Source organism: Eurosta solidaginis, chromosome 2, assembly GCF_040869045.1.
Source record: "Eurosta solidaginis isolate ZX-2024a chromosome 2, ASM4086904v1, whole genome shotgun sequence".
In the NCBI taxonomy this organism is placed as follows: domain Eukaryota; kingdom Metazoa; phylum Arthropoda; class Insecta; order Diptera; family Tephritidae; genus Eurosta; species Eurosta solidaginis.
In genome coordinates this window covers 241,813,375-241,832,340 of record NC_090320.1, presented here as the reverse complement: position 1 = coordinate 241,832,340, position 18,966 = coordinate 241,813,375, and the positions used below count along the sequence as shown (strand labels likewise).

The window sequence follows — 18,966 nt, the reverse complement described above, 5'->3', positions numbered from 1 at the left end:
GGAGGAGAAGATACGAGAGAGGCGAATCTCTATTTTGTTACATCTTGCAAACCAATTTGCAGATAGCCAACAGGGGAAATTTCCCTACATACATTGGTCCAACATCCAGCAATGTTCTGGATATTACACTGAGCTCCGAACGTGATATATCACGGTATGATTGGATCGTTTTTGATAGACCATCCTTCTCTGACCAAGCGTATATCAGCTTCATAATACCCCTAAGGAGGGTAGAGAAGGGAGGAACCTTTAGAAACCCTAGGTCAACGAGCTGAACTAAATTTCAGAAACAGGTAGAAACAAAATTGGGACAGCCCAAAGAGGTTGCCAATGTGGAGGAACTGGAGGAGTCTAATGAATCCCTAACAAGGTCGCTTATGACTGCGTACAACAAAGCTTGCCCTCTAAGAAAATTCAGAGGAAAAGCAAATCCGCCATGATAGAGCAATGAGCTGAGTCTTCTAAGAAGACGGGTAAAAGAAATGTTTAAGCTAGCAAAAACCGCGGAAAGCGAAGCGTGTCGTGAGAGTACAGGGATCTACTGAGGAACTACATGCGTGAAATTTCCAGGGCGAAGAGAATATCACGGAAAAGTTTCTGTACGGACATAGAGTACTCCAGCGAAACAGCACGGGTGAAAAAAGTCCTAGTAAGGGGAAACATAGTCCAGGGACTAGTAAAGAAAAAAAAACGGGGAATGGTCACGTAATAGTGATAAATTCCTTGGGGTGCTTCTCGACACACATTTCCCATCGGAAAATGGTTTAGAAGTGCCAGCAGACAGCACTGACACTTCGATCACGGAGCGGGTAGTGCCGGGCTTGGTGGCCGATACCACGATCGAATGGGCTGAAGACGTTTTCTAAGTTTAAATCGCCGGGCCCAGATGGTATATTCCTGGCCCTGCTACAAGTTTTAAGTATAGCGGTCGTGGAATGGCTTAAAATAATATTTGATGGGTGTATAAGACTGAATCATGTAACGCACTCTTGGAGAACTGCTCGCGTAGCTTTCCTACCAAAGGCGGGGAAGATCGGTCCCGTGTATCCCAAAGAACCTTTGATAGGCTGATAGATGTGTATACAAAGTTCAACGTGGATGAAAAGCTGCTCTCCAAAACACAGCATGCGTACCAAAGACAAGTCGGTAGACACCGCATTCCATAGGGTCGTAATAAGCATAGAGAAAGCCCTTGGGGTCGATTCCGGTTAAGCGTTATAGTGAAGTGAAAAAAAATTTATCACTTTGGTTATCACTTAGTGTTTTCATTTTTTCACTTCACTGAGTTCGAAAATGCGATTCTTTTAACTGCTGTGAAAACTGTTAGCTGAATAATATTTGAATTTACTATATGTGAAGTTTTGTTTGCTGAATGATAAATTATGACAGATTTCTTTTGTTTTTGTTTTCTTTTTGTTTGATATTGTTTGTTTGACAATTTTTTTAAATTCAAACGTTAACACAAAATTTGTATCGGCGTTAACTTTGTTTTCACTTCACTTCAATTCGAAGTTTTAACGCAAAACGAGAATCAATAATCATGGTGAATTGGTGTTAATACTTTTCACTTTACGGTAACGCACAACCCGAATCGACCCCCTGGAGTACAAGGAATATGCTCTAGATATTGCCGGGGGTTTCAATAATGTTTCTAAATGGGCGCATTGTATAGGGTCGTAATAAGCATAGAGAAAGCTCTGGAGTATAGGAATATGCTCTAGGAGTCTTCTTAGACATTGCCGGGGCTTTCAATAATGCTCCTAAATGGGCGATAATGGATGGTCTTAATTACATTAAGGTACAACCAGCCTCAGCCAGATGGATCGACTGCAAGTTAAATTGCAGGAAGATTACATCACAATGGGGATTGTACGAGGCCACGAAATCAGTGTACAGGGGCACGCTGCAGGGAGGGGTGCTATCACCTCTATTGTGGACGCTGATCATCAACCAGCTGCTCAGGCGATTCGATGAGGGACCCGTAAAACTTACGGCTTACGCAGACAACGTTGCAATTTTCATAAGTAGAAAGCGCCTTCCAACGATTAGCTCTTTGATGGATCGGACGCTTCGGGATATTCATACCTGGGCATCTAATGTTGGGTTGAAAGTCAACACAGAGAAGACTGATATGGTCTTGTTTACAAACAGGTACAGGGTCCCACATTGGACCAGGCCTAAGTTAGGAAGGGTGACCCTACAGGAGAAACCTTGCACAAAATATCTAGGAATCATCCTAGACAGTAAGCTGCCATGGAAGCTCAAAGTGGAGGAGAGGGTGAAGGACTCAACGGCACTTTATGTAAAAGAATGCTGGGGTGTACGTGGGGCTTATCGCTCTTTCCTTCTAATTGGGCTTTTACAGCGATTGTAAGCCCTATTCTATACTATGTAGTTCATGTTTGGTGGAAAGCCACGCAAAAAACAACCTACCCCAAAAAATTAGAGGGGATATGCAGACTATCAGTGCTTAGCATTACGGGAGCCATAAAAACAATCCCGATGGCTGCACTGTATGCCATTCTGCACATTCCCCCTGTAGACCTGGAAGCAAAGAACATAGCGTTAACAACTGCAACCAGGTTCGGTGCCTCGGGGCAGCTTGAGCGCCGACCATACGGCCATAGTAATATAGCGTCATCAATCACAAGACGAACAGATTACCTGATTCCCTATCTGCGCTTCGAGGGAGATCTTAAGGCCACAAAAGAGGTGGACGGTTGGCGCAAGGGTACTCAAATGGCGGACGAGGCGATACATGTGTACACAGATGATTCCAAAGTAGTCGAAGTAGTAAGGTCTGCGGTACCCTGTGCTGATCCGGAAATAAACATATCCTATAGGCTGCCAGATCACAGTAGCGTTTTCCAAGCGGAAATATTACCCGTAACCAGACGCGTAATGCACATTACTTGGATGGGAAAGTTGGTAGGAAAGGAGGTGTTATTAGTCAATCAATTGCGCTCCACCTTTGTATTTTTACATATCATAATTATTTTTGCAATTTCTATGGCAAAATTTAAAAATCAAAGTTTAGCAAAAATATATCTTTATATAAGGAGACATTTTTCGCTGATTTATGTCCATTTATATAAAGGAAGTGCTTAAAATTTGTATACCTTTCATGAAATGGTATATTAATTTCGTCACGAAACCCAAAATTGTAAGTCCTTAAAGGAAAATAGATAGACCCACCATTAAGTATACCGAAATAATCAGGTTGAAGAGCTGAGTTGATTTGGCCATGTCCGTCTGTCCGTCTGTCTCTTTGTATGCAAACTAGTCCCTCAATTTTTGAGATATATCGATAAAATTTGGTGAGCGGGTGTATTTGGGTGTCCAATTAGACATTTGTCGGAACCGGCCGGATCGGACCACTATAGCATATATCCTCCATACAACCGATTTTTCAGAAAAAGAGGATTTTTGTCATATCTTCCTCAATTTAACAGATTGAAGCTTCAAGCTTCACCATATACTTTCGCATATTGCACATATTGTTGTCTGAAAAAATTGATGAGATCGGTCGTATATATAGTATATATCCCCCACAACCGATTGCTCAGATTAGACACTATTCGAAATTACTGCCCTATTTTAAGAACTAGAGGCTTCAAATTTCAACGAATGCTTACGTATATAGCATATATTGTTGTCTGAAAAAATCATAAAGATCAGTGGTATATATAGTATATATATGGTGGTATATATAGTATATATGTATATATATCTATATATGTAAAAAGAAGTGTACATTTTGATTGTCACTCCATAACTCGAGAACGGATAGAAAGATTGCCATGAAATTTTTAGGAAAGATACAGGAAGGAGAGATGATGGTTAGATGATTTTGAAATCCCAAATCGGTTTAGCCATTCTTGAGTTATGATTTTTTTTTAGAAAAAATTCAATAGGTATATAAAATTCTTCTGTCACGGTGTTAGAGGGTTAACTCCTCCGAAACGGCTGAACCGATTCTCATCAAATTTTGTGAGCATATTGGGTAGGTCTGAGAATCGGCCAACGTCTACCTTTTTTTCGCTACGAGCATAGGGTCTTGAGATCAAAACGTGGACCCGGGTACCCCTAGAATGTGTTTATACAATATGGATATAAAATGAAAGCTGTTGATGAGTGCTATAGTACAGAATAATTTTGATACACCTGGGTGCCTAGGGTCTCGAGATATAGGCCAAAACGTGGATCCGGGTACCCCTAGAATGTGTTTATACAATATGGATTCAAATGAAAGCTGTTGATGCGTGCTATAGTACAGGAAAATTTGTATACAACTGGGAGGCTGGGGTGTCGAGATATAGCCCAAAACGTGGACCCGGGTACCCCTAGAAAGTGTTTATACAATATGGATATCAAATGAAAACTGTTGATGAGTGCTATAGTACAGGACAATTTTCATACAACTGGGAGGCTAGGGTCTCGAGATATAGCATAAAACGTGGACCCGGGTACCCCTAGAATGTGTTTATACAATATGGATATCAAATGAAAACTGCTGATGAGTGCTATAGTACAGGACAATTTTCATATAACTGGGAGGCTAGGGTCTCGAGATATAGCATAAAACGTGGACCCGGATACACCTATAATGTGTTTTTACATTATGGGTATCAAATTGAAGCTGTTGATGTATGCTTTAGTACAGAGTAAGTTTTACACCGCTGGGTGACTACGGTCTCGAGATATAGGCCAAAACATGGACCCGGAGACACCTACAATGTGTTTTTATATTATGGGTATCAAATTGGTGATGTTGATGTGCGCTATAATACAGAGTAAGTTTTACACCGCTGAGTGACTAGGGTCTCGAGATATAGGCCAAAACATGGACCCGGATACCCCTAGAATGTGTGTGTATTATGGATATCAAATTAAAGCTGTTGCTGAGAGCTCTAAAGTTCATTGTGATATTCGATTTAGTCGTATCAACCTGGCAAAACTGATAAATATGCATGCGAAGCCGAAATAAAGGCAAGAATTAATAATACCCACATACCTATTTACATACGTCCTATTCGATTTGCCTGAAATTTCGTATATAAATTTTCCTATATTAATATTTACGATGCTTTTTTCCGGGAAGTGTACCGGAGACGGACTGGGACTGGGATTAAGACTAGGACTGGGACTGAGACTGCGACTCGGAGTGGGAGTGGAACAATATACATACCATCCACTGGGACTGGCAATAAGAGATGAAGAAGAAGGAGAAAAACTTGAGAGAAGAGAAAAGAGAGAAGGAGACTGAGAAAGAGATAGAATGAGACGAAGATGGAGATGAAGCGAAAAAGACGGAGGGAGGAGTGAATAAAAAATTAGGAAAAAGTGTAGAGGGGTAGGGCAGAGTTAGACGGAAAAAGCTTATTAAAATGTATGCAGAACAACGTCTGCCTGGTCTGCTAGTAGTATATATATATATATATTTTCGCAATGTCAGCACCATTTTAACAGCTAGAAGCTTCAAATTTCACCGAATGCATACATATATAGCATATATTGTTGTCTGAAAAAATCATAGAGATCGGTTGTATATATAGTATATATCTCATACAACCGATTGTTCCGATAAGAAACCTTTCGCAATTTCTACCCCATTTTAACAAAGCTTCAAATTTAAACAATTGCTTACGTATATAGTATATATTGTTGTGTAAAAAAATCATAGAGATCGGTGATATATATAATATATATATTGTTACGAATATTAGCAACACTAAGGGGTACTGCCATCTCTAAGCCGATGCTAAGCAGCGCCTTGTATGCACATCCGTAAATCAATCATTATGTATCTACATAAACGAATCAATCATTATGTCTACACATATGTACGTACACGCAGCTGAGAAGCAACGCACAGCCACATGCATATATCTGAGATAGTCCCGAAAGTATGCAATGACAGACGCTATAAAATCGTGCAATTGTAGGTACAGCTGAGAAATTTGATAGCTGATGGCCAACTAGTAGATTCTGGAAATGGAAGCGCCTAGAAGATGCGAACGAGGAAACCAAAGAGTATAAAAGGCAGCGACAGATAGAGGGCTACAATCAGTTTCAATTAAGCACGCTATCTGTCGGGCAATAGTAGAGTTATTAATTGTGAAGTACTTTAATAAAGGCCCTTCTGCATTATTAAATATTGGAGTTATTTATTCAACAGTTTAGTGATTCGAACTTAGAAGAAGGTTGCAAATAAGAGGATTTGCAAATAAATTCGTTACAATTGGTGTCAGAAGAGGAATTGTTGAATAAATTCCAGAGGACAAGAAGGACATGGCAAAGTTCAGTGAATTGAACATCCAGCGACTGAAGAAGGAGTTAGAGAGCCATGGATTGAATACAACCGGCATTAAACTCGAACTTCAGGCACGACTACGAGAGGCAATGGAAGCAGAAGGAATTAACGTGGAAGAGTATGTCTTTCATCTTGATGTCGACGAGACAACAAAAACTGAAGAGAAAAATGAAACATCGCAGATAGTTACCAGCACAGACTTGAACATGACATTGGCTGCAATAACTGCTCAAACATCGACAGTGTCATCTCAACTGGAATCACAGGAGAACCGTATAACAGCGAAGATTGAAGCACAAGAAACGCATATGTCAGAAATGTCGACACAGATTACATCCAAGATGGAAACTCAACTGGAAGAACAAAAGACATATATGGCATCCCAACTGGAATCGCAGGAGACACGCATAACATCCAAGATGGAAGAACAAGAGGAGCGCTTATCATTGTAGGTGGCACAAATGTCTTCGCAGTTAGAAGCACAGGAAGCAAGGGTAATATCAAAGCTGGAAGCGCAGGATGCAAAAATCGCTCAATTTCAGGCAGAAGTCGATGATTTGAAGGGTCGTATTGAGCAGTTACGACTAAATCGCCCAGCTGTTTCAGCGAGTAATCCAAAGGTAAAAACACCATCCTTTGACGGTTCTGTTCCTTTCCAGGCCTTTAAGCTACAGTTTGAGAAGACCGCAGCAGTGAACAACTGGAATGCTGAAGATGAAGTTGCAGCTCTATTCGTATCATTGAAGGGGCCAGCAGCCGAAATCCTACAGACGATTCCCGAAGAAGAGCGGAACAACTATGAAGCATTGATGGCCGCTGTCGAGAGACGTTATGGAGGCGAGCATAGAAAACAGATATTCCAAATTGAGTTGCAAACCCGTCACCAAAGAGCGAATGAGACTTTGCAGGAGTTTGCCTCGGATGTTGAAAGGTTGGCACATTTGGCAAATGCGGAGGCACCCGTGGAGTACACCGAGAGGGTAAAAATACAGAGTTTTATAAATGGCATACGGGACGTAGAAACGACATATGCAAACCTAAAACCCACATTCGCAGAAACGACATCCCACGCACTGACTCAAGAAACAGCGTCGCTTTTGAGTAAGCCCGCATATAAAGCTCATCGCGTGGAAGTGGAAAGGCCAGACTGGGTAGACACAATTTTGGAAGCATTGAAGGGTACGCAGCAGAAGAATAATGATGCAGTCAAATGCTTTAAGTGTGGAAAGCCAGGGCACATTGCGCGTTATTGCAACACCAACCCTAACAGTTCCAACAATGTGGGTAGTCGTAAACGCAGAGCTGAAGGAGATCTCCAAAACCAATCAATCGTTTAACTAAAGCGAGTCAGCCGCAAGGGGCGACAGCTGGCTCCCTCAATTGAATGCTCAATAATCTCTATCTCGCAACTTGGAAGAAGGTCAAGCAATCTTACTGTCGGAGGACATGTGGATGGAAAGGAACGTTTACGGACTGTCGATACGGGTGCATCCCATTCGACAAGAAGATAAGACCATTGCTTGGAGCAAGATTACGTACACCCACGGGAGAGGGCACCCAGGTAATTGGAGAAGTAGCATGTGAAGTAGCAATTGGGAACGTCACGGTACTACACAATTTTGTAGTGGCAGAGATAGTTGATGAAATCATAATTGGAGTGGACTTCTTAATCGACCAGGGCATCAAGATCGACATTCAAAGCAAGACGATGCGATATAAGAACATGGATGTACCACTTAATTTCGGCTACGAGAGAGGCTACAGCAGTAAACGAGTGCTGGTGCAAGAGAGTCAGCAAATACCACCAAAATCTGAAGCAGTCATCTGGGCAAAGGTTGATGGAGATTGTGGGACAAACAAATTGTGCGTTGTCGAAGCAGCAAACAAATCAGCACCGAACATACTTGTAGGAAAAACCCTGGCTATGACAAAACAAGATGGACGTATTCCGGTAAGAGTACTCAATGAGTTCAAGTCACCAGTCAAACTGACCAGAGGAGCTATTTTGGGAAGATGCCAAGAGGCTGAAGTAGTTATTAACTGTGAACGGCTCCAGGAACACGTTTCATCTAGTAATACTGATCTTTCAAATGACATCACGGCATGGACGGAGGGGCTTGAGGAAGATTACCAGAGTAAGGCAAAGCAAATGCTCCTAAAGTACGCAAACATATTTGACCAGGATGGTTCCAAACCAGGCCGCACCAATGCTGTGAAACATCAAATTGACACTGGAGACGCGAGGCCGATACGTCAAGCTCCTCGTAGTGTTCCACTGGCAAAACGGGAAGTTGTGAGTCAAATCGTACAAGAAATGAGCGACAGCGGCGTCATCGAACCATCAGCTAGTCCATGGAGCTCACCTGTGGTACTTGTGAAGAAGAAGGATGGGAAAATGAGGTTTTGCGTGGACTACCGCAAGTTGAGCGACGTAACCAAAAAGGATAGCTACCCATTGCCAAGAATTGACGACACTCTGGATTCGCTATCTGGTACAAAATGGTTTTCCACGCTGGAAAGCGGCTACTGGCAAGTTGAGGTGAAGGAGGAAGATAAATAGAAAACAGCCTTTAGTGTCTGTGATGGTCTTTGGCAATTTACAGTGATGCCTTTTGGACTTTGTAATGCACCAGCTACTTTTGAGAGACTCATGGACCAGGTACTGAAAGGACTACATTGGAAAACATGCTTGGTGTACCTGGACGACATCATCGTATTGGGTAAGAACTTTGATGAATATCTTAAGAACTTGGAGGAAGTTTTCCAGAGAAATGCTGGCGCTGGTCTGAAGTTAAGTCCCAAAATGTGTGCACTGTTTAAAAAGGAAGTAAATTATTTGGGTCACAAGGTAACGACAGAGGGCATCTGCACTGCGAACGAAAAGATAGAGGCTGTACAGGATTGGCCAAGACCACAGAACCTACATGAATTGAGAAGTTTCCTTGGGCTGTGCACATATTAGCGCCGATTTATACAAATTTTTCCAGCGTATCCCATAGCTTCCATGAGCTTACAAGAAAAAATAAAGCTTTTGAATGGAAGAAGGAGCAAGAAGTGGCTTTCCAAACATTGAAGGAGCGTTTGTGCACTGCCCCAAAATTAGCATATCCGATTCCAGGAGCAACATTTATTCTAGATACAGATGCGAGTGTATATGCTATAGGAGGCGTTTTATCACAACTGGTCGATGGACAGGAGAAGGTAGTTGCATATTACAGCCGTTCGATTGGAAAATCAGAGAGGAACTACTGCGTTAAGCGGAGAGAGCTGTTGGCATTGGTAGAGTGCATTAAACATTTTCACAAATACCTTTACGGCCAGCGATTCCGTGTCAGGACAGATCACGCAGCGTTGAAATGGCTTCTGCAGTTCCGTAATCCGGAAGGAAAATTGGCACGGTGGATCGAGCGACTACAAGGCTATGACTTTTCCATTGAGCATCGAAAAGGTAGTACCCATGGAAATGCTGATGCAATGTCACGCAGACCATGTAGTTTGGAATGCAAGCACTGTTCAAACGACGAGGCTAAAAAAGACATTATAGATGTCCGGCTAATGACTATAACGTGTACGGATGAATGGGACAAGGAACAATTAAGAAAGTGTCAGCTAGAAGATACAGATCTGTCACATGTTATGCAAGGACTCGAACGAAACGAAATACCAAACAGAGAAGAGATGTCAGCAGAGAGTCCCATTGCGAAGTCATATTGGGCACAGTGGAAAAATTTAGAATTGATATCCGGTTGCCTTAATCGAGTATGGGAGAGTGAGGATGGTAAATGCAAGAAGAAACTGATAGTTGTTCCCAGAAAGAGGATTCCTGACGTGCTCAGCGAGCTGCATAATGGTCCAAGTGGGGGTCATCTTGGAATCACGAAGACGCTCGAGAAAATTAAGCAGAGATTCTATTTAGTTGGTTGCCGTCAATCGGTCACCGAGTGGATTGCCAACTGCGAGGTTTGCAACAGAGCGAAAGGGCCCAAAACACGAAGTCATAGCCACATGAAGCAGTATATTTCAGGTGCACCATTTGAAAGGATCGCCATGGATGTCACAGGATCATTTCATACTAGCAACCGCGGAAACAAATACGTAGTGGTGGTTATGGATTATTTCAGTAAATGGCCAGAGGTATACCCAATCCCAAATCAAGAAGCAGAAACAGTAGCAGAAGTGGTTACAAACGATTGGGTTGCAAGGTATCGGGTACCAATGGAGTTACATTCTGATCAAGGCACGAATTTTGAATCAACTGTATTCCAAGAAATGTGCAAGAAGTTGGGCATTCGGAAAACACGGACAACTGCATTGCATCCTCAGTCCGATGGTATGGTGGAACGTTTCAATAGAACATTGGAGGAGCATTTAAGGAAAGTAGTAGACAAGTACCGATCGGCAGTACATGATACAACGGGCCAAACTCCCGCAAAGGTAATTTTTGGCAATGGCCTTCGACGGCCAGCTGATTTGAAGTATGGTATAGATGCCGATGCGGAGAGAAATGTCAAGAAATCCACTGGTGTCTTGGAAGAAGAGCTGAGAGAGATACACGATCTGGTAAGACAACGAGCAAAGATTATGAGTGACAAGATGAAAGCGAGGTGCGATAAAGCAATTAATTCGGAAGGGTTTCAGGAAGGAGATTTGGTGCTGTTATACAACCCACAACGAGAAAAAGGTTTGTCCTCGAAATTGCAGTGTAATTGGGAAGGCCCATACAAAGTTGTAAAACAGATCAACGATGTAATGTACCGCATACAAACCATTGGCAAACCACGAACCAAAATGAAAGTGGTTCATTTGGAACGGCTGGCAGCATTTAGATCGGGAGATTTGTCTGATCGGGACGATCAGACTTAGGTGGAGGGCAGTGTTACGAATATTAGCAACACTAAGGGGTACTGCCATCTCTAATCTGATGCTAAGCAGCGCCTTGTATGCACATCCGTAAATCAATCATTATGTATCTACATAAACGAATCAATCATTATGTCTACACATATGTACGTACACGCAGCTGAGAAGCAACGCACAACCACATGCATATATTTGAGATACTCCCGAAAGTATGCAATGACAGAAGCTATAAAATCGTGCAATTGTAGTTACAGCTGAGAAATTTGATAGCTGATGGCCAACTAGTAGATTCTGGAAATGGAAGCGCCTAGAAGATGCGAACGAGGAAATCAAAGAGTATAAAAGGCAGCGACAGATAGAGGGCTATAATCAGCTTCAATTAATCACGCTATCTGTCGGGCAATTTTAGAGTTATTTATTGTGAAGTACTTTAATAAACGCCATTTTGCATTATTAAATATTGGAGTTATTTAATCAACAGTTTAGTGATTCCAACTTAGCAAAAGGTTGCAAATAAGAGGATTTGCAAAAAAATTTGTTATAATATGATGGTAAATATTAGACTGGGTTGGTCCCCATACAAAAAAAAAAGTTGCTAATGTCCGCCCCTAAATTTGAAGATTATGTTGAGAGGGTTTCAGAAATTTTTTTTTTAATTTTTGTTGATCCTTCGAAATACAGGCAAAAAGGTATATTCGTTGTAACTTGGTTATTTGACGTCCGATTTTTAAAATTGATATGTCATTATTTTGGCCTTGAGAAGCTTCACATTTCCGTTTAATGTACTTTTAAGCTATGAAACCGTTTTCACATGATTAGGTCAGCTAACAAAATTTTACCCCCCTAATGTATGCTTTTTTTCCTTACCAAACGAAAGTACTTGAAATTTCAAGAAAATGTTGCTTTGAAACTATATTACTAAAATAATAAACAAAGAAGTTATAGCACTTTCAATATTTATTGCAACTGTTATTTTACCTGATTCTTATTATAATTAGACCTGAAACTCATGATATTTTTGGAGGAAAAATTGCAGGGTTTGCATTGAAAAGTTAATAAACATATGCCAAATATCATGAATAGGGGAAGTCAAAGTAAATAAGTGAGTCAAACCTGTTGTTTCGTATTTATAATAATACCACTATGCGACAAAATCAACTTTTTTTCTGGGTATTGGACAAACCCACTTTTTCGTAGAGATTGAGGCTTAAGTAAACAAAGTACTATCTCCGTTTTTCGAACTTAGCCTCCAAAAAATAGATATATATAGAAATCAGAGTCTGACTGTATTCAGAAGTCAGAGTCTGACTTTTCACCTCGTATAAGAGCTGTTATACTAAATTTATCAAAAAAGGAATCCAGCCCTTCTTATAAGGGAAACAGGCGGACCACGCCCACATTTTTACTTGTTCAATTTGCTGAACGCGTTAACAAAAAAATAAAATAAAATTTCGAAAAGTAGAATTTCGAACTTCCAACTTCGTAAGCCGATATCTATTTTTGGAGGCTAAGTTCGAAAAACGGAGATAGTACTTTGTTTACTTAAGCCTCAATCTCTACGAAAAAGTGGGTTTGTCCAATACCCAGAAAAAAAGTTGATTTTGTCGCATAGTGGTATTGTTATAAATACGAAACAACAGGTTTGACTCACTTATTTACTTTGACTTCCCCTATTCATGATATTTGGCAATGCAAACCCTGCAATTTTTCCTCCAAAAATATCATGAGTTTCAGGTCTAATTATAATAAGAATCAGGTAAAATAACAGTTGCAATAAATATTGAAAGTGCTATAACTTCTTTGTTTATTATTTTAGTAATATGGTTTCAAAGCAACATTTTCTTGAATTTTCAAGTACTTTCGTTTGGTAAGGAAAAAAACATACATTAAGGGGGGGGGGGGGGGGTAAAATTTTATTAGCTGACCTAATCATGTGAAAACGACTTCATAGCTTAAAAGGACATTAAATGGAAATGTGAAGCTTCTCAAGGCCAATATAATGACATATCAATTTTAAAAATCGGACGTCAAATAACCAAGTTACAACGAAAAATACTTTTTGGCTGTATTTCGAAGGATCAAAAAAAATTAAAAAATTTTTTTCCGAAACCATCTCAACATAATCTTCAAATTTAGGGGCGGACATTAGCAACTTTTTTTTCGACCTAGTCTAGTATATATAGTATATATATATAGGATATATATATTTTTTTTTGCAATTTCAACACCATTTTAACAGCTAGAAACTTCAAATTTCACCAAATGCTTACGTATATAGCATATATTGTTGTGTAAAAAAATTATTGAGATCGGTGGTATACATAGTATATATCTCATACAACCGATTGTTCAGATAAGAAACTTTTCGCAGCTTCTACCCCATTTTAACAGCTAGAAGCTTCAAATTTCAATAATTGCTTACGTATATAGTATATATTGTTGTGTGAAAAAATCATAGAGATCTGTGGTATATATATTATATACCCCATATAAACTGTCATTTTTGCCCTTTTTTTACGGATAGAAGCTTCAAAATTCATCAAATTTCATCAAGTAGTTACGTTTACGTCATATACTTTTGAAATAGGTGATTCGTAGTCATAGTTTTTACATGCAGACCACAAAAAACGTGAAGCTTTGCATCCTCACACAAAGTGCTTTGTGCTTTGCACACAGAGTATATTAACCTTGATTGGATAACGGTTGGTTGTACAGGTATAAAGGATAGATATAGACTTCCATATATCAAAATCATCAGTATCGAAAAAAAAATTTGATTGAGCCATGTCCGTCCATCCGTCCGTCCGTTAGCACGATACCTTGAGTAAATATTGAGATATCTTCACCAAATTTGGTACACTAGCTTATCTGGACCCAGAATAGATTGGTATTGAAAATGAGCGAAATCGGATGATAACCACGCCCACTTTATATATATATAAAATTTTGGAAAACACAAAGAACCTGATTATTTAGTAAATAATACACCTAGAATGTTGAAATTTGAGTCCATATTGACACTCTCGATAAAAATTTGAAAAAAACAATTTTGTATGGGTGTGGCACCGCCCACTTGTGTTAAAATCAATTTTACAAATATTATTAATCATAAATCAAAAATCATTAAACCTATCGTAACAAAATTCGGCAGAGAGGTTGCCCTTAACGAAATCGGTAAAGGACCATGCCCACTGTTATATAAAAGATTTTTAAATCGTGGACGAATAAAATAAGCTATATCTTGGCAAAAAAAGATTTATATCAATTTCATTTCCCAAGTGGGTTTATGGGCGTGGCACCGCCAATTTTTATATAAAATATTTTTAAAATGATCGTAAATAAATAAATATAAAAGATTTTTAAAAGGGTCGTCAATAGAATTTTACTTTATAAATTGAATTATAACATTAAATTGGAAAACACTAACATTTTTGAAAATGGGTGTGGCACCGCCCCTTTTATGACTAAGAATTTTCTATGTTTCGGGAGCCATAACTCGAAGAAAAATTAATATATCGTTATGAAATTGTGTACACAAATTTTCCCTATAGTAGAAAATATTTCTGGTAAAAATGGACGGGATCGGTTAAACACCACGGAAACTTAGATATAAAACAAATTTAAAAGGGTCGTAGACTGGAATAATAAGCTATAACTTAGCAAAAAATAGTTTTGAATCAATGATATTTCACTTTTTAAGTTTAATTTTATGAGGAAATGGGGAGACATTTTCTTTTTAAACGGGCGGTGTCACGTGTTATGTAGAAAAGTAATTTATCTGAAATGAAATGTACAATTAAAGTTCACGCTGAGTACATAGTGTTCGGTTTCACCCGAACTTAGACACCTTTACTTGTTTTTTGGTAATTTTAAGAGATTGTGTACATAACACAAACACTTTTCTTTTACAACCATGTGTAGAAATGGTCCCTCGATCCATTCGTATCAAAAAATCGTTTTGATTGAAAAATGGAGTAAGACGGCTTTTACCGCGGCGTCGATGATATAACGTATTCTCATATGAGGGGTTGTAAGCGTATTAGTTTTTGATATGAATATGGTTCATAGCAATAGTAGTATCTCTACCAGTTTTAAATAAAATATATTCAGAAATGTACTGTTATGGACTTCGAAAATAACAGAATTTACTCACTGATGGATGCCACGTCCACATTCAAAGAGTATTAATGTAGTTGAATTTCGTTTAAAGAAATTGATAAGTGTGCAAAATCTTACTTATTTAGCTAATATGTTTATAAAGCTGACATATTTTCAAAAACTAAGAAAGGAAATCAAGGGGCTACGTTCATTTTTCATACTAAAGCTGCAGTTACCCACGAACGTACATACAAAAAACGTGTCAGCTGACACGACCTATCTTATGAATGTGCAATCTAAACGAAAACTCACCGACGTTCAAATAACGTACGTACGTAGCCCGGAACGTAGAAATCAAAACAATTTTGATTTTTTCCGAAAGAACGTGTCAGGTGATCGTTCTCTCACTAGATAGAGTTGCCTAGTGAACTTTTGCCCCCTAATTTTTGACCGTTTGCTGTTTTTATGCAAAAACACCTAATTAATCAAATTATAAATATGTAATCTATTTATACTTATTAATATTAATTCCAGCCTTTTACAACATCAAAAATTAAAATAGAAAAAGTTGATGTTTCCATAAGCATGCATTCAAACAGGTCAATGGCAAAATTGTCTTCGTTGCCACTACGGGCATAAATTTCGTTCAAATGTGTGTACGTACGGCATACGTATACGTACGTTACACACGTCGGTGGGTAACTGCAGCTTAAGCCTGGCTACGGGCGTGAAAATGTAGATACATGCCGTAAAGGTATTGCAAATTTGGAGGTCATAAGCGGCAGTTCATTTTGCTATTTGCTTTAGGTCTAATGTAAGACAGGGTTTTGAAAATTAGTGCCCACACGATGTTCGCTTGCTGGATTATTTATTTTTTTTTTAATGAAAAACTTTCCTTCGGCTAACACGTTATTGCATTCCTGATGAATATTCACCTAAAAGCCTTCAAGCATTTCATGCTTGCTGTTGAGGGGCTTCCTTAACTTCAAAAAACTCCCACAGAAGGAAGTTATACACGATTAAATCGGGAAAGTTAGCGGGCTAGTCCAAAACACCAAAACGAGAGATTAAATGCCCCGGAAATGCCTCTTGCAGAATATTCTAGGATTTTTGAGGATTACATCGTTTCCTGGCTTGTCCGTTTGTATTCTGCGATGGGGTGTTGTAAGATCAACAGAAATAAGGTCAATTGGCTTCATGACCACTTAAGGTCAATTGACTTTGGCTGCTTAGTAAATTTCAGTTCAACGTTATTATCATTTCGGGAAAAAGGCCGTAACCATATTTTTACTGTATCGAGACCAGCATAAAAACAGAAAAGCCCTATAAAATGAATAAGGTGTGTTTGGTTGAAATATTTTCCCTTATCTCAAATAAATACTACCCGAACTTTTACTGAAATGGAACCAGAATACAGGAAAAGCAGCTTGCTTCCAGGTTAGAAATCTAAATGTCTTTGTTGAATAAGATCTTCGTAATCAAGAAAGTACTTGCTGGACTAGGTTTTTTAGTGAAATGAAACGAGAATACTCTTATATAGAAAAACAATTACCGCATATCATTTCATTGAAACCAATTTATGCATCTTTTCGCATAGATCTGACAACTTTTAGATCACATTTACACAAACCTTAATCTACAAAAAATCGTCAATAGATAATCTGCTCGTTTACATATGTTCCATTCCTGGGAACTAGATTATTTTCTGTAAAATTTTTATGTTTCTCCTTTATTTTGTGCTTTCAATTAGAGTTTACATTCTAGAGGTGGAACTTTTTCAATGAAAAAATCCGCATCTCTAAAATTTGTTCAAAATTACCGATTGTCGAGGGGAAAAATTTATATGGGATATCTAGTTATTTAATTAACGATTAGGAGTTAAGTACGAAAATGAGGATAATCTCGTTATATCTAAACTACATTCTCCACTCAAATGATTTGCACTACTTTTACCGGTCTGCACTAACTAAATGCTTTTTCATTCGACTGAATAAGAATAAAGCGGAAGTAATAAAAATTAACTGTAAATTCACCTGCTGTTAACAATTTAAAACTAGTCAGTACGAAACAAAATAGTTGACGTATGGTGCGCTTCAGAAAATATGAGTTGACTTTATGATCGTACATCATAACGTCAGTTGGTCTTGTGCAAATTTGAAGTGGTCATAAGATCAATTGACGTTAAGGCATTTGACTTTATGTCACCCTTTTGTATTCTGCATTTGCTTTCTTCACAAAAAAGCGCCGATTCACACTTTTCAAAACTTAAGAAGTTAGTAAATTACACAAAAATAACTCAAACTTTCAAAAACTTATAAAAAGATGTCGATTAGGCATTGAATTAAGCCCACTATCAAAAGCTATACACAAAATGGTCAGATTTACTTTTGATATCTTCACCTCACTAATCTGTTGTTTTTTTCTTTAAACTTACCTGGCTCTACGTTCCAGTTTTCCAGTTTTCACATTACGACTCAAAACAAATGGCAAACGATTAGAGACCACAATTAAACTCGCCTTTGTAACCGGTTCCAATGCATTCGTTATAACAATTTCCGTATCCACCATTTTGTTGATGTTGTTGTTGTTGTTACCGTTCGTTGTATATTCCAAAAAATTTAATATTGGACTATAAGCACACAAATTGTATAAATATTTTTCAACAAAATGTGCGTTATTAATACGAAAATAAGAAAAGGAGCCACAACAACGAGAGAAAAATTAAAAATTATATTTTTTAAACCATTTAAAGTTCTAACACTCAACTTTTAATTTTTTATTTAAGCACATTTAATTTTTTTTTTTTCAAAATGTATACCAAAAATCATGATATATTTATATATTTTGTGTGCTATATATGTTTTAACTTGCTTTTTTTTTAATTAAACATTTTGTTTAAGTTTTCACAAACCCCATTTGAATTTATTTTATGGTGTTGTTATATCTATTACTAAGTAATGGGTGAATTGTAACGGGAATGCCTTCTTTTACAATTGGCCGTTTCCAAAATGTTACAGTTATACTATTTTATAGTAAGTACTTATATAATATTTCTAATCAATGGACGTTACGATCTGTAGGAAGTCCAACAACGAACTGAACAAAATGTTGTTCAGGATAGGACTTGTAAACCATGATCTATAGTCGACTTTGAAACGATGATAACTTTTTGTTTTTTTATTTTTACTAGATTCGTCTCGTCGTCGTCGTCACGTCTCAATGCGATGCTATACGATTTATGATGTGATTTAAGTTGACTTGACTCCAAGTGGCTCGACTTTTCTATAATCGGCGGTTTCTATTTTGTAGATAAGGTGCGACATTTGCAATATAATTATCTATGTAGTATTAGTTGCTGTATCAAAATTTTTATTTTGTTTTTGGGTATTTATGTTGTTTTGATTTTAAAAATATATGTATATATTTTGTTCACGATCGCAATCAAATTAAATTAATCAGCAAAGGCATTGTGTGCCCTATGGATTATGTCCAACCGTACAATGCAACTATGAGTTTCTTTATAAACACTATTAGGTGTGTTTAGGTGGAATTGCAGTATGTAAACTTTAGATATACGTGCGTATTCGTATGTGTGTATACTTTCTATATATACCCAGCAGTGCTATTATATGGTGAGTGTAGTCACTACACCGTAGTGTAATGTGAGAACAATGTATGTGATAAAGTTGGTATGA

General features: G+C 38.3%; 1 protein-coding gene across 2 annotated transcripts in view; it reads right to left on the bottom strand.

Moving 5' to 3' along the window:
- Tps1 (Trehalose-6-phosphate synthase 1) overlaps positions 1 to 18,486 on the bottom strand; it is a 48,343-nt gene extending 29,857 nt beyond the window's left edge. Inside the window, exons 1-2 of one of the 2 annotated variants that reach the window (XM_067767387.1) lie at positions 18,343 to 18,486; positions 17,706 to 17,900 (exon numbers count right to left, since the gene is read on the bottom strand). In XM_067767387.1, coding sequence (XP_067623488.1) covers positions 17,706 to 17,839 — 134 coding nt within the window. In that variant the 5' untranslated portion in view covers positions 17,840 to 17,900; positions 18,343 to 18,486. Of the gene's footprint in view, positions 1 to 17,705; positions 17,901 to 18,182 lie in introns of both variants that reach the window. The other variant, XM_067767386.1, reaches the window with a different exon arrangement.
- Between the last annotated feature and the right edge of the window lie 480 nt (positions 18,487 to 18,966).